The following is a 15422-nucleotide window of genomic DNA, read 5'->3' on the forward strand; positions in this document are numbered from 1 at the left end:
CGGGGCAGCCAGCTTGGATTGTTCCTGGTTATCCCAGATTTAAATTCAACTCCTTTGCTTTCCTCCTGTCCCCTTCCAAAATAGCAGCAAAAACCCGGACAAGGCTTTTCCCCACTGACTGCAGACGCTCTCGCTCCGCAGCGCTGGCTGCACGCTGGCTGCACGCTTACCGTCCTGCACCCGAGGCAGCGGGAGAAAGCGTGCAACCATCTCTGCAAACCTGAGGGGCTCCCCAGCCTTCTGCTGAAGCTCAACACAAACACCCCACCGAGTGATTCGAGCCTGTTTTCAATTAAACCCTCCCCCACGCTCTGTTTGCACCCAGGGATCCTGCAGACCGGCTCTTGTCCCGCTCCTGGTGGCACCCTGCGGGCTGGGACCTGCACCCCGGAGCTCAGCCTGCCTGCGATGAGGGTGGGGACACATCTTCTCTGCAGCGAGACCCCCTTGTTTAAATGCAGCTGGTGCTTTTGATGGGGGATGTCGACATAAAGCAGCTTTGCAGAGCACCACGTTTCAAGCATCTGTGTGCAGAGCTGGCGCTGAACCTCAGCATCGTGTTCTCTGTTGTTCTCCCTCATACACGCAACACGTGTCTGTAAATTCATCTCGGGGGGTTAAGCCTGGTGACACTGGCAAGAACTGTGTCCTTAGCTCTTTGCAGTTGTGTTAAAGCAAGAAGTGGTCCCTGTGCGCTCACTCGGCCGCCAGCTCAGGAGTTTTTGGCCACCTCACGCGTGTGCGTTGTGCTTGGCTTTTCAGCATCCCTTCGTCAGCAAGGTGACCAGCAACCGGGCCCTGCGTGAACTGGTGGCCGAGGCCAAGGCTGAGGTGATGGAAGAGATCGAGGACAGTCGGGACGAAGCAGAAGAAGACGATTCATCGGAGTCTGCCTCGGTGAGCGCTCCTGGCACCGTGCTGGCAAGTTTGTCCGTGTGGCTGTGGTGGGCGAAAGAGCCCGGCAGCTTTTCTAGGCTCCAAAGGGCTGGTTCACCACTATTCTGGGCCCCATCAGGTGGACGAGGAAGCGGTTGCTTGGCCAGGGAGGGGCTGTTTTTCCATGGCTGCCAAGGGCATGGAGAAACAATGATGCTGGGAGGTGGCCCAGCTGCCTGCTTGCAGGAGGGACCTGCAAAAAGTGTTTTTTAAAAAAAAATAAAATAAAAAAAATAGTCCCTGGCACAGGCTGGAGAAGCTGGAATGGAAGCAATGCCAGCGGCACGTGGTGCAGCAGTGAGGCACCACCAGCCCTAGGAGGGAGCTGGGCAGACCTGCCCCTGAGCCGGGCTCTTGGAAGGGAACAACACAGTGGCGTTGGGGGACATGCCTCAGCCTCTGTCATCTATAGCAAAGGACAGTGATTAATCCGTGGTGGATTTAGCCACAGGAAAAGGTGTTCAATTTGCAAACTCCTAGGCTGCCTCTCAAGAATTTGCAGGCTCTGGAGCTCCCCCACTGGGCTGTTTCCTTCCAGCCAGCGTCCATAGCCCTTGGGACCACAAACCTGGAGAAAGATAAAGCATCCCGGGGTGGATATCCTGAAAGGGAAGATTTCCTCCCAATAACTCTTTAGCTATGGGTGACTTTGCTCTGAAGTGTGGGGGTTTGCAGCTCTTGCAGTTGTGTTAAAGTGGTGATGCAAAATCCAACACTTTCCCTTCGCTGTCGTTCCAGCCCCCCGGTAAGCACAAGCGGGACCCCTCTGAGGCGAGTCAGCTGAGTTTTGATGGAGAGAAGCCTCCGGACTCTTCCTTGCCCAAGGTGGTGAATGGGCCTGTGGAGACTGGCAAGGAGACTGTAGGTGGACAAAGCAATAAAGTCTCAGATGAAGGGATAAGCAGTGACAAGGACAAACTGGAGAGTAACCACTCCCCAAAAACCCTTGTCAGCTGTGCCACCTCGGCCACCCAGGGCAAGCCAGACATCATCTCACAGCCCGGACGGCTGGGTAATTCAACGGAGGGGGACAAGCAGCCTGGGCCAGGCAGCAAGGAGCGGAAGAGCATCGTGGAGCGACCGGAGAGCAGCCACCTGGAGAACTTCACGGAGGAGAAGCTTGCCAATGGGAGCTTCGATCCCCCAGCACCGTTCCCCGGCAACCGGTCCAAAGGGGATTCAGATTCTGGCAGCACTTCAGCCTCCGAAAGCATGGACCTCACCACGTCCCTGTCTGCCGACCTATCCCTCAACAGAGAGAGCGGCTCCATCTCCCTGAAGGTGAGGCAGAGGGTGTGAAGAAGGAAGGGCAGCAAACCCCTGTTAAAAAGTGCTGAGGTGTTTTTTTCCCCTTTTTAGCCAAGTCCCTGAAATTCACATCCTTTCCTTGAGAGTCTGTGCACGTGCACGCTTCAGCCATAGCCCCATAAACGCCTTCCTGAGAAAGCAGCGTGCTGTACTCTGGATGGGGTTGATCTTTGAGTACAGGAGGAGGAAGTGAGTTTCCCCTTGTCTGCCACATGCCTGGAGACGGGGAATGGATATAGTAGGAGAGGACAGAGGCTGGATGAAGACAGAGGGTCCAGGAATCTTGCTTTTAATCCCTGAGCATGATACTAAAGACCGCTCAGGTGCCACCCCAGTACAGAGAGCTGTTTGAAATGGCCAGAAAGGCTCACAGGTTGCTTGCGCTGTGAGCGTCCAGGCTTGGAGCTCTGCAAATAAACACAGGGCCAGCAAGGAGGGTGGAAGCCCATTTCCAAGCAAAACCTTTGATGGTTTGTTTTCCCTGTCTACGGGACACCCTGCACATGGTGATGGGTGAAGCTGCGCCATGGGAACATGGCACATCCTCAAAGGGAGGAGAAGCTCTCAGTGGAGCTGCTGAAGGTACATGTGTCCTCTGCTGTCCCAGGCCACTGAAATCTAATGGAGGTTTGATGTTTGTAGCTAGTTTGGGTCCCTGAGAAGTGGGAAGTAAGTGTAACACTCACCTGACTTGTGCAGTCCACAGAGCAAGGACAAGTATGAAACCCAAAATGTGATTTCCTAAACCTTATACCTTGTCCATCACTCCGCTGCTCTTTCCTAGAACACCTAGCTCAAGAAGAAAGCTTATTTGGGCTGGTGCCTCTCTCAGTTTTTCCAACCTGCCATACATCTGGCCTGGTTTGTGTCAGCAGTGACTTCCATGAAGACCTCCCAGGCTTCTTGGCTTTTGCTAAGGCTTTCTGGAGGTTGGGAATGCTCGTGAGCCAAAGCTGGCCAGGTCAGCACGGCTTAGAGGAAGAGGCAAAATAACTGGAATGGTATTTGCTGAGCTTCAGAAGAATAAATGTGTGTGACTTGAGGGGGAAGAGGGATGTGTTGCACAAGATCTTTATCCAATTGCCTGCATGAGCGATAGCTTCCCGGCACAGAAACGTGCCCGAAAACCATTCTCGGCAAAACTTTCCTTCCCTCCCATCTCCTGCTGTGAGCACAAGAGCCAGCACCTCCTGCAGGAGCTCGCAATCAATGTGGATCCCTAATGAGGGAAGTGTGATGCTCTTGCATAGTAATTCACCCCTCCTCACTGCCTTTCCCATGACACCTGGTCTCCTTGAGGCCAGCCAAAGATAAATACGATGCCACGTGTGTAATTGCTCTCCCCAGTTGGTCCCCTAGAAGGGAAGAGGAGCTTTTTGGGGCTTGCAAGGAGTAAGTCTTAAAGAGATGGTTGTGTTAGATCACGGTTTGAATTGCCCCAGCCAGAGGCAACGCTCAGAACAAACTAAATGGCGTTTCTCCAAGCAAGCTGTTCAAGCAGAGCTCTTCTCCAGGGACGATGCTGCTGGAGGGCCCTGGGAAAGATGCTCTCTGACACCTCTGCTTTGCACAAGGAGTTGCTCCTCACCCAGGCTCCTTGCCCGGCCTTAGCTTCACGGGGTTAAACTCCCCTGTTCCATTCCTGGTGCTGCTGGATGGCACAGGGTGCCAGGCAGGTTTGCAGCAAGAGAAGGGGCAGCAAAGTGTTAAACCGTTTCTGGTTGTAAACATTAACTATTACATGCTTTTTATCACAGGCTAAACTGCAAAGTTAAGGTGACTCTTTTATTACCAGACTCTTTTTCCAGTTGCTTATAGTTTAGTCCAAAAAAAAAAAAAAGTTTTGGCAAAAAGTATCTGGGTCTTACTGTCTTTTTTTTTAGAAAGATTAGGGATAAGAAATCTACAGGTGAGTTTAGGAGGCTGCAGCTGGCAGAGAAAGGAGTCAGAAATAGGCAGAAGGAGATGGATAGGGTTTTGAAAAGGTAAACCAAACTTTCTCAGATACAAGTGTTTCTGGAGGCAACTCCTCCTTTTCAGTATCTAGCTTGAATTTCTGAAGTCTGACCTGCGCGAGTCCTGGGCGTTCACGGCTTTGGCTGAAACCCTTGGGAGCTTGAGGAGGCACGCGGGGACGTGCGCTGTGAAGTGTGCTCGGAGCGGGGGACTCAAAGTCAGCATCCCGTATGACTACGGTTTCTCAAACTGTTCTCTGGAGAACAACTTACTTCACAGGAATGTTTGAAAACACATTAACTTATGTTCAGGAGCGAATGCTGGCCTGCTACTGAGGGATAACAGAAAAGACCAGGAGAGAATTAATAGCTGTGGTTTTGAGTAGCTCCATGAATAAGGCGGAGAGCTGCTCCTTCAGCAGTGGGGGAAGAGCCCGGGGACAACTCGGGGACCAGCCACCAGCCTGGCTGCAGCAGCTCCGGGTCACTGGGCTCAGGCAGTGAGTCACGGTGTTAACGGGCACTGCAGGGGGCTCAGGCAGCTGAACGTTGGCATTTTCTCAGTTTGAAAACTCAAGAGTTCTAGCCAGCTGTTTTCATTCAGTTTGGTGCTGTAAGAGCTTCCGTGACCTGAGCTGGTCTTATGCAAACCATTACTATAGTGGTACGTTTTTACACAGTGGGCAAGTTGTGTGCCTTCAGAATTTCTCCGGCTCCTCCATTGCAGCAAGCTCTCTGGAGGTTTGCTTTGGGCCTCGCGGGTTCACGTGAAGCTCTTCTGCCATCCTCCGTATCTGTAACGCTCATCACATAAAGTAAGAAGACTTCAGGGACTTTGCTCATTCCACCACTGTGTTTTCCCCGTAGGGCTGCATGACTCAAGTCTTTCATATTGGTTTTGGTTTTTTTTGGTCAAAGAAACTGATTCCCTGGACACAGTCCTTCAGCCAGGCTGGGATGTGGACCCTGCAGAGGGATGTGGACCCACTGTGGCTCTGCTGGGAGAGGGTGCAGTGCTCCTGGCACTTGTCCCTACCTATGCTAATGAAAGTGAGCCTGGGCTGTGCTTTCTGGAGGTTGCTGTAAGGGGCTCGGAGCTGGTTGTGATTAGTGGAGTATTGTAATGAGGGACAGGAGCACTGAGCCTTTGGTCAGGGCTGGCTTGTTTCCCCACAGCTCCATCTGCAATCACAGCCTGATGCGGGGGTCCTGCCTGCCTCACACCTGCAGGGGTGTGGGGGTACCTGCGGGACAGATGGGCCAGCAGCCTTAAGAGGAACCATTGCAAGCTTCGCGTTGTGTGGATTCCTCAGCACTGCAATGCAGGGGGGTCCCAGCATCCCCCATCAGGCTCTGATTTAGTCGGAAGCATGGAGGAAAGGTCCCCAGGGGTGGTGGGTTGTCTCTTCTCCAGGTCATGTTTCTGCAGGATGGAAATCACGCTGTACTGTGGTGTGGTAGCAAAGGCTTCATGGTTTGAATGGTTCAGTGTCGTTTCCTTGCTTATGTTCTTCATTAACGGCATCGAAATTGCTTTGAGGCTTCCAGCTGTAGCACCCCGTGCAACAAGCCGGGAAGGTGCTTCACGGCCTCCTCCTTTCCTTCCCTGCCAAACTCAGGATTCCCGGATGCACAAGAAGACGCTGAAACGCACCCGCAAGTTTGTGGTGGATGGAGTAGAGGTGAGCGTCACCACCTCGAAGATCATCAGCGAGGATGAGAAGAAGGACGAAGAGATGAGATTTCTCAGGCAAGTGGATCACTGGGAGGGAGGGAGGGCAAGGCGCCGAGCTGGGGCAGGGTTTTCTTCTCCGCAAGCAAAGCCAGGAGCAACCTAAAGTCCTCCCATTTTCTGTCTTTGTCCCACTTGGACAGGACAACTGTCCAGTGTGGACATCACTTTTTTCAGCCTTTCCTTGGAGGGCTCGCTGTACTGTGTAAGCTGAGTCCAGTTTGCAAGGGAACAAGGGATGCATCTCGGGGATAAGATGCAGCCAAGGCTGTGAGGAGGGAAGCTTGTGCTGTGGCTGTCTGCCCTCTGGGGATGACTGCATGTGTGTCTCCAGGGCTGTGGATGCCCTGGCTCAACCAAAACAAGCACAGAAATCTTCTCAAGATGCTTCTCTTCCTTTTGTTCTCATATCTCCTCAGATTTCATTAACAGAAAGGCCACGGGAGTCGTAAACTCCTTGAGTGTCACTTAATATTCATGGGTGTATCCTCCCTGCTTAAGCCTTTATGACTCCTTTACAGATCCTACAGCTTTCAAACCTCCATGACCCTTTCTCAGGGAGAGAAACTGCTGTTTCTAGCTTCATTACAAGCAGTAGCAGCACTGAAATGAAAAGGCCTTTAAAATAATGAAAATACTAATTGTTTTGCTTGATGCCCTATTCTAGGCTCCCTTGTGCTGCTCTGAGGGACTCCCTGAGAATATAATGTCCCAAGTACTCTGTGTCCCTGCAGCAGCCCTATTTCTAGGCCCCTAATATCAGATATATGCAGAAGCTCATTAGCTACTAATTTTTGTGTGCGAAATGCATATAACCCCAATAAAATACAGGGGGCATGTGTACTAGTGTACTGGGAATTTGCAGCCACAGCTGCTTTCTCCTGGTCCACTCAAGTGTGGTAGCATCCCTGAAAAGAGGCTCCTTTTTAATTTTTAAATAGTGCCTGCTCCATCTTGGAGGTGGGGGAAGGGACAGAGAGGATGGGGTTAGAAAGCATTGAGTCCCTGAACGCCTTTTGGGAGAAGCGGTTATTCCCTTGGGACTAGCTAGCGGGCGCAATCAACTCTCCTGGCGTCTTGATTTGCACTTAAGGGGCTTGTTTCTGGCGTTTTGGAGCACCCCAGGGTATTGATCTGAAGGGTATAGCTTAGCAGAGAGCACAACATATTGAGCCAGTTGGTTTAATGGGGCTTGAGTTTGTTTTGAAAGAAGAAATCGTTCCAAAGTGCTTTTCCCAAGGAGGGTCCCCAGGGAGGGTGGTACTCGATGTTTAAGGCTAATGCACAGCAGCGGAGGTCACGGCGGGGATGCTGCACGGGGAAACGGCTGCTGCCGGTCCTTTTGCCTGGTACATCAGTGATTTCCAGCTTGATCGGGCACAAACATGGCAAACGGACTCAAACGCAACTGTCTGAGCAGAGGCTCCCTTTTACTGGATGTGAAGCAGTTTGAGGGGAGTGATGCAATGTCGTGATAGATAGGTCAGAATTTGGGAAAACAGCCCTTTCTGCCACCCGGGCGTGAGCAAGAAGGGATGCAGAGCGCAGGCGTCAGGCCAGAACAGCACCAGCTCTGCCTGAGCTGTGTTTTGAAGACCAGCGTGCACTGACCCAGCTATCAGAACGGGTATTTTGGGTGCTGGCTGGGAGAGCGTTGCCTGCAGCATCACCTTAGGAGCTTCCACAGGGCTTGTTTGAGAAGCTGTGAATGCTAACAGGCCTTACCTGAGAAAACTGACGGTTTGCCAGCAGATAATGTAATTAGCATCCTGCTTCCTCGCAGTGCGCTGGTGTGTCACAGCCGAGAGCACATCAGTCAGTTGGCATTCACCTCCTGCCTGTGCTCGGAGCAAGCGGCAGTATGCTGTGGGATGGCCGTGCGGCTTGCTTTCCCCGCTGAAGCGCTCTGGTTATCGATTCTGCCATCTCTGCTCAAGCACGGGGCTCTGAACTTGTCTGACTCTGTATTTCTCTCTCTCTCCCCCTCCGTTTTAACCCTCCGCAGGCGCCAGGAGCTGCGGGAGCTGCGTCTCCTTCAGAAGGAGGAGCACCGCAACCAGGCCCAGCTCAACAGCAAGCACCAGCTGCAGCTGGAGCAGATGCTCCGGCGCTTCGAGCAAGAAATGACGGTACGTGGGCAGGGAAGGGGAAGCTCCTGGGTCTGGGCTGGCTTGACTTCTCCTCTGTGGGTGCCCTGCAAACCCTCTGCGATGCTCGCTGGGTTGCAGCAGTCCTGGGGCATCATGTCTGGAGGAAAAAGGGCAGCCAAGAAACCCCTTTGGGATTCGAGGGATGGGATGCCTTTGTGGAGCAGAGAGGCATTAAGCACATGGAGCCTGCAGCTTGGGAAGCGCGGGCTGCCATTGCCCGGCAGGGTGTATCAGGGGAAGGGTTGTTCTGGACTTTCCCTCTTTAGTGATCTTTTCTTGTATGCCTGTTCACAGCTACGATGGGAAACGGTTTATAGTGCTCCTGTATTTCACAGAAACCGCCCTTTAAATAAGAAGGCAGTGTGGCCGGAATCTGAGAGCAGGAAACCCGGCAAGCCTTTGAGTGTAAACTGAGTAAAGATAAACTGGACTTATATATACTTAATCTCTCCACGGGCAGCTTACGTTGAAGTAAAATAATTTTGTAGATAAGTCCCTTTAAAGTTTCCATGGGCCATCTTTTAAACATGCCTTTAGTAATTCACCTAGCGCATGCATCTGGTAACCCCATCCCCTCGCGGCAGGCTGGGAGCCATCACTCATTCCTCTGTTCTGTTACACTTCTAAAGTCTTGACACGCCGCGTCTGTGAATTCCCACCTCAGCAAGTCACTTCTCATTTGCGAGATTAATTCACCGTGCAGTGTGATGTGCAAAAGCCTCAAACGTGCTTCCTTTACCCTTTCCCTGGGGCAGTTTGCAACCCGCTCCTGTTGGCACCGGCACCCGGGTGCTCCATCCCTGCTGCTCGACAAAAGGGCGCTGTCGGAGCGCAGTGCCCTCGGCTTTGGAAATCCTGGTCTGCAGAGAAAGAACTGTTATGGTTGAGCTTCGCTGCCTGCTAATATTTGCCCAGGGCCGTGGGTCCCAGTGGGATGCTGTAGATCAGGACGTAAGCAAGGAGAAAGGGTTGAAACGCATCAGTGCAAGAACAAGTTTAAAAATGCTTTGTGCTCGCGCTAGAGCTGGCTCTGCCCAGTGGGCTTCATGGGGCGTTATTTGGAAATTTCTTTCCTCTGTATTTAGTAAAGAGACTCAATTCATGCAAGCACAATCCCCCCCCCCCCTTTTTTTTCTTCCTTTTTTTTTTTTAATAAAAAAAATCTTGGAAGGAAACAGCACAGAGGAGGCTGAGGTTGACCTCTGTTCCCTTCCCATACAGACAAAGAAGAAGTTCTATGACACCGAACTGGAAAACCTTGAAAGGCAGCAGAAGCAGCAGATTGAGAAGATGGAACAAGATCACTCGCTGCGCCGGCGGGAGGAGGCCAAGCGCATTCGCCTGGAGCAGGAACGGGACCATGTCAAATTCCTGGAGCAGCTGAAGCAGATGAAGAAGGAGGTAAAAACGGGGATAAGATGGAGGAAAGCTGGTTTCCTGCATCTGTTTCTTCCAGGAAATCTTTAGCATTTCTCCATAGCAGATCTCGAGAGGGAAGTTGGTGGTTTAGCAGGAAGCTCTTGGGGTTTTTTTGGTATATTTGGGTGTTCCCTGAGGTCCATCTGTACAGTGACATTAGGTGGGGCTGTTCTTGGCCTAAAGTTAGCTGCTGATAAATCTCATTTCCCTCCCCAAAGGTCAAGAATGAGGTTGAGAAGCTGCCACGGCAACAGCGCAAAGGGAACATGAAGGTGAAGATGGATGACTTTGCCCAGAAAAAACAAACCATGGTAAGGCTGAGAGAAGACTGCCACAACTCCAAGATTGGGAAGTGCATAGCAGACAGAAGCATCCTCCCTCCTTGAGGGATTGGCAAGTTTTAAAATGCCACCAGATGCTTTTCAAGTTGCAGCTCATGGTGGTACTGCTGTTTTCTTCCAGGAACAGGAGTTTTTGGCCAAGCAGAAGGAGGACCTGGAGCTAGCCATGAAGAACATAACCGCCCAGAACAAAAGAGAGATCTGCGACAAGGAACGCGAGTGCCTGAACAAAAAGCAGCAGCTCATGAGAGGTGGGCGGCAAAGGCTGAAAAGGAGGAAAGCAAATGCTGTAACAGTGGGTTTATCCAACGCTGGCGCTTCCCACGCAACAGATGCTGTGACAGAGTTGCAAGCTGTCAGGATAGGCTTTAGAAAAAACAGCCTTGCCAGATCCTGTCTAAATGTTTAACAATAATAATACTTAGCACTTTAATCTTCAAAACGCTTAACAAATACGAACCAATTAGGCTTCATAATTGCAAGGCATGATTCTCTGATATGGTTTGCAACCAATTTATCTTGGAGAACAGGAGGTGAACGATCATCCCCTACCTCTGCTGTACCGCCGCCATGTGTAGGGATGGCTTGTGCTGGGTATGCTTCATGTGACCAAGCTGGGGGACCAGGGTGGGTTGTCTCTTGACCCTTCTCCCTTCCCCAGACCGGGAGGCGTGCATCTGGGATCTCGAAGAGCATCAGCAGCAGGAGAAACACCAGCTCGTCAAGCAGCAGCTAAAGGACCAGTATTTCCTCCAGAGGCACGAGTTGCTACGGAAGCATGAGAAGGTGAAGAGTTAACGCCCTCCTACGCCGGTGCTGGTCGGCAAGGGTGCCTGGGTGTCCCCAGAAGGGATGTTTCCCTTCCAGGCTGTAAGTGAGGGTGGTGGGTGGGGGAGGAGTTAAGGGATTTGGTCATTATTAGTGAAAAGAGACCAGAATAATGCTCAGATCATCCTCCTTCCTTGGGATGTATATTCTGTGCTGCGTGCATTTAATGTACGAGAAGCAGTTGTGAATTTTGGAGGCTTTTCTGGAAATCTGTTGCTGTCCACTATGTGGGATGGTGGATTCCCAGAGCAGCAAGTGAAGACTGGCACATCTCACGGTCATTTCTGCCTCCTTCCAGCCTCCTCCTCTCTGCTTTCACAGCATGTTCAGTAGTTGCCCTCAGCTCTTGTCCCCTTGGAGATGTCTGTCACCAGACACCTCTTGTTCAGCTCCCAGATCTGCTCTCCAGCTCTTTGGTCTTTTCAGCACTTTCTTGTTGGCCTGAGGTGTCTGTCCCTCCTCCTCTGATACCCGTCCCTTTGGTGTTGCAGGAAAGGGAGCAAATGCAGCGGTACAACCAGCGCATGTTAGAGCAGCTGAAAATTCGGCAGCAGCAGGAGAAAGCCCGGCTCCCCAAAATCCAGCGGAGCGAGGGGAAGACGCGCATGGCCATGTACAAGAAGAGCCTTCACATCCACTCCAGCGGGAGCGCATCTGAGCAGCGGGAGAAGATAAAACAGGTCAGGCCCTGCAGAGGGCACCAGGGCTGAGGCTTGCCGTGGGGGTGAAGTACTTTGCCTTTTTTTGACTTTCCTTCCTTCGATTAGGCCAGCAAATATTCCCAAATTTTTAACTCGCTGCAGGGGGACAGAGGTCTTTGCTTTTGTGGTATCAGGGGTGGTTTTCAGCGCTGCTTCCGTTGTGACTAGTGTTGGGAAGCATCCTTGGGGCTTTTCTTTCTTTGCTATGTAATAGTGCAAGCTGGCTAGTCTCTTAAATGGCTTTGGAGATCAGAGCGACACTGCCTACACGGGCGCCTGCTTTTCTCTCTTCCAGTTTGCTCAGCAGGAAGAGAAGAGGCAGAAAGCAGAGCGGCTGCACCAGCAGCAGAAGCACGAGACGCAGATGAAGGACATGCTGGCCCAGTGTGAGAGCAACACGAACGAGCTCCAGCAGCTGCAGGTACCCATCCCTCATGGCTCGGCCTCTCTGCGCTGCTTCTGCTCCAGCACAAGGAGCACGTTGTGAGAAGTGGCTGTGGAGGACTGTTGGTGAACTAGAACTGACGTCCCCCAGCTCTGCCTTGAGATGGTTTTGTGGTCGCGTTTAAACATGCCCTGGAGCTCAGAGCTCTGAATGCCTTTGACCAATGGAAGTCCTGTTCAGCCACAGGATTTACAGTAATGGGTGTTTTGTTTTGTGATCTGTGTTTAGAATGAAAAGTGTCACCTTTTGATTGAGCACGAAACCCAGAAGCTTAAGTCCCTGGATGAGAACCACAACCAGCACATGAAGGAGTGGCGGGACAAGCTGAGGCCACGGAAGAAGGTAGTGTCTCCTCGGCGTGAGCAGGGTGTCCTGCTTGGCTGGCTGGGGGGACAGTGTCCACAGCTACAGTACAATCTCTCAATCCCTTCTTGTGTGTGTCCCCTTCTGCTTAAGGCCCTGGAGGACGAACTGAACCAGAAGAAGCGTGAGCAGGAGATGTTCTTCAAACTGAGCGAAGAGGCAGATGGACAGATGCCAGCATCCCCAACCAAACACGCCAAGTTTGTCCCATTCAGCTCCGCAGAGAGCTCGTAACAGCCCACAGCTGGCAGGCCACCAGCTGGTACTTGCTGTGTCCTCCTGGGCTGCAGGCGGGCAACTTTGGACTTGGAAGACCCTCTTGGCAGCCTCTTCTCACAACACCACCCTCTTGTCCCCTCACTCTGTCTGGGATAAACATGGCCTCTGTCCTGCACTGGGGGACGCTGACTGGAAGTTTGGTGGCTTTTTCAGGAACTGGCCTGCTCAGCACAGCTCCAGGCTGGGAAGCCGGGCGGGACTCCTTCTGCGATCGTACTTGCACTGTTAGCTGGATGCGTCGCCTTCATGTGGGCCTGGTGCTCACCGGGCTTGTCAGCTCAGACTGAAGCAATAACCGCTCTGAACAGGAGAATCAGGTGGTGGCTCCTGCCCTCTGCACAGGGGTTATCAGCCTCTCTCTCCACTGGCTGCTTCTCTTCCTCCTCCTCTGTCAGGACTAGTCTGGGGCAGAGCAGCTTTGGCATTGTCTTAGGCTAACTTTGGCCTTGTGGCCCCCCAACACTTGCCTTAGATTTATTTCTGTCTACTGTGGTCCATTTTTGCTCAAGGGAGAGAGTGATTTGCATTTTTTTTGCCTTTGAGGAGAGAGGGTTGGGGTTTTTTTTCCTTCCTCTTCCTCCTTGTACAGACTGTGCAGAAAGGGGAGTGCCTGGACGTCCTTCCAAAGATGCTTCTGCTTCTTTATTTGCTGTGATTGCTGGCACCACAGTCCCTCTGGTACCTAGCTAACACTACCTTATCAGAGAATGGACTATGGCATAATTAAACTGTTCAGCTGGCTGCAGGCTTTTGTCTCTTCAAGGAGTGTATGTGTATGTGCAGAGGGGGAGGCTTGTAACGGTGCTCAGTCCTGCAGTGACACAGTGAGGTATTGGTCACAGTCGTGTGCCTTCTGGTCAGGACAAGTGAGGGGGCAGAAGGGTGTTATTGACAGAGCTCTCATGATCACACATGTGTTTGAGATTTATTTTTTTTTAAAAGTGCTATATATGTGTTGGTTATGGGGGGTCAGCTAGCCTGGCCGCTCTGCAGTCATGGTTATCAGCTGCAAAGCATCATTTGAAAGGAATAAAGCAGTCTCGAAACAAGGGATGGAAGGGAAGAGGAGATGCAAAGACAGGTCATGGTGGCTTGTTGCTCTCAGCATTGCTTTCTCCGCTGATGTCTCATCTCCTTATGATGTGCCACAGTGTCTTGGATGATTCTCCTGGCTCCCAGCTTGGAGTCACGCTGCAGAGCAGCAGAGCAGTGGCAGGTCCAGCCCTCTGTCTTTTCTGCTCCGTGGCAGAAAATGTGTCTCGGTCGGGTTCCCTTCCTCCGCCGGCACAAGGCAGTGCTGGGCTGAGCTGCTGGGAAGGACCCCGAGCACAGACCCGGGTGGGGGGACGGAGGCCTCACTGGGCAGCACCACCGTCTTCACACAACCAAAAGGTGTAAGGTAGCACTTAAGTTTTTCTCTCTGTTGATCTCTGGACGAGACTGTTTGGTTTAGGCCTGCCTCCCTAGCAAGAAAAAGATGTCTGTGCTTATAAAAAAAGTTGTTATTTTAAAGTCTCATGTGTTGATTTAGAGACATACTGGCATTTCAGGAAAAGGCGGTATGTGATGTGCTACTTCTGGGTACCTAGGTGAAGGAGCCAGCCCCCAGGCCTTTAACACCTCTTTTATCTGAGGAGTGCATTTACATTTATTACCCATTTAGAGTTCATAATACATATTTATAAGCTTCCTGCAAGCTAGCAAGACTACATCTATTTGGGCCGTTCTCCTGAATCCGCTCCACTGATGTCTTTATTAGTGAGTATAGCCTAGGTGGAGGATCTTAAGGGCTGGCACCCTTTGCAAGCGGATTGCACAGCAGTTGTTCAGTAACTAGGCTGTCCTCCTAGGAAGACCACCTCTCCCATCTCCAAAAGCGTTGATTGTGCCTTTCAGATACGCTAGCACCAGGTTGGAGGCCGATGTGAAAAGAATGAATGCAGGGGGTTGGTTGGTCCTGAGCAATGTGCTGGCTTGAGCCTTTTAATTGCATTAGAAATGCGCGCTGGCGGCCCCAGCGGTTCTGGCCCTGGTCTCCCTGGGGTCAGGCTGGACATATTCTGCGAGATGGCAGTTGTCACAGAAATCAGTATCCAGTGCCTGTCCTTCATGTGTTACATGTGACTTGCAGAAGGATGTCCTGCAGGATAACGCATCTCTTCCAGCTGAAGGGCATTGCAGCCTCTCACTGCCTTCTTCACCAGCCCAGGGCGCGCCAGCTCTCTCTGGATATTGTGCAGCCATGAGGAAGGAGGTTATTTCTGGGGGCTTTTAAAGAGCTGATGTGATGCCCTTCCAGTAAATCGGTTGTCCCTTTCTCCAGTCCAGCTTATTTGCAGCCTGGAGCTAGCAACGCAGTTTTGCTTTTGCTAACGGAGAGCGGGAGTGGTTGTGTCCCCTGCCCTTTCCCTGTTCTCTGTTCCTTCTCTGGGTGTGCTGGGGCTCTAGTACCACGTGCCTCTCCTAGAAGGGGGCAGGGGAGCACATCTTCTGATTGTCATGTTTACAGGGTGGTTATATTCCCCCCCACACTTTCAAAAGAGGATGTTCTTCTTGTTTCCTGTTCAGAAGGAACCATGAATAAACCCAGCTTGTTTTTGAGGGGGGGATGGTATGCCAATTTTTAAAATGTGGCTTTGAATAAAAAGGGGTTTTTTAAAATATTTTGTAAAGTGTCTTCAGTGGGGCCACCACTATGATGTGAAGACCCTTCTAATAAAGTAACAGACTGAGAAACCTGGGCATGTGTCTGATTTCCTGCATGATCACCGGCTGCGGCCTCAGACCAGCTTTGCTCCTAGTCTGGGGTCTGCTGACTTACAGAAGCCTCCAGAGCCAGTTCTGACGTGGGAACCTTGCAAGGCTGAACTTCCAGTTCTTTAAAATCGAGCTAGTTGCTTCAGAAACACTTCTGCTGCAGCTCTGTGGCAATAACATCTTTGCTACGAAGTTGAAACTCTGGTAG

General features: G+C 51.6%; 1 protein-coding gene across 6 annotated transcripts in view; it reads left to right on the forward strand.

The window, feature by feature from the left end:
• Window positions 1-15198, forward strand: part of STK10 (serine/threonine kinase 10) — a 52432-nt gene extending 37234 nt beyond the window's left edge. For 5 of the 6 annotated variants that reach the window (XM_074603978.1, XM_074603980.1, XM_074603979.1 and 2 more), the window contains 12 exons: window positions 763-897; window positions 1675-2217; window positions 5819-5949; window positions 7937-8060; window positions 9303-9482; window positions 9719-9811; window positions 9963-10092; window positions 10503-10627; window positions 11161-11349; window positions 11666-11791; window positions 12044-12157; window positions 12272-15198. In XM_074603978.1, coding sequence (XP_074460079.1) covers window positions 763-897; window positions 1675-2217; window positions 5819-5949; window positions 7937-8060; window positions 9303-9482; window positions 9719-9811; window positions 9963-10092; window positions 10503-10627; window positions 11161-11349; window positions 11666-11791; window positions 12044-12157; window positions 12272-12412 — 2031 coding nt within the window. In that variant the 3' untranslated portion in view covers window positions 12413-15198. Of the gene's footprint in view, window positions 1-762; window positions 898-1674; window positions 2218-5818; window positions 5950-7936; window positions 8061-9302; window positions 9483-9718; window positions 9812-9962; window positions 10093-10502; window positions 10712-11160; window positions 11350-11665; window positions 11792-12043; window positions 12158-12271 lie in introns of those variants that run through there. The other variant, XR_012589485.1, reaches the window with a different exon arrangement.
• The last annotated feature ends 224 nt before the right edge of the window (window positions 15199-15422 follow it).

The sequence above is a fragment of the Larus michahellis genome, chromosome 11, assembly GCF_964199755.1.
Source record: "Larus michahellis chromosome 11, bLarMic1.1, whole genome shotgun sequence".
Lineage (NCBI taxonomy): Eukaryota > Metazoa > Chordata > Aves > Charadriiformes > Laridae > Larus > Larus michahellis.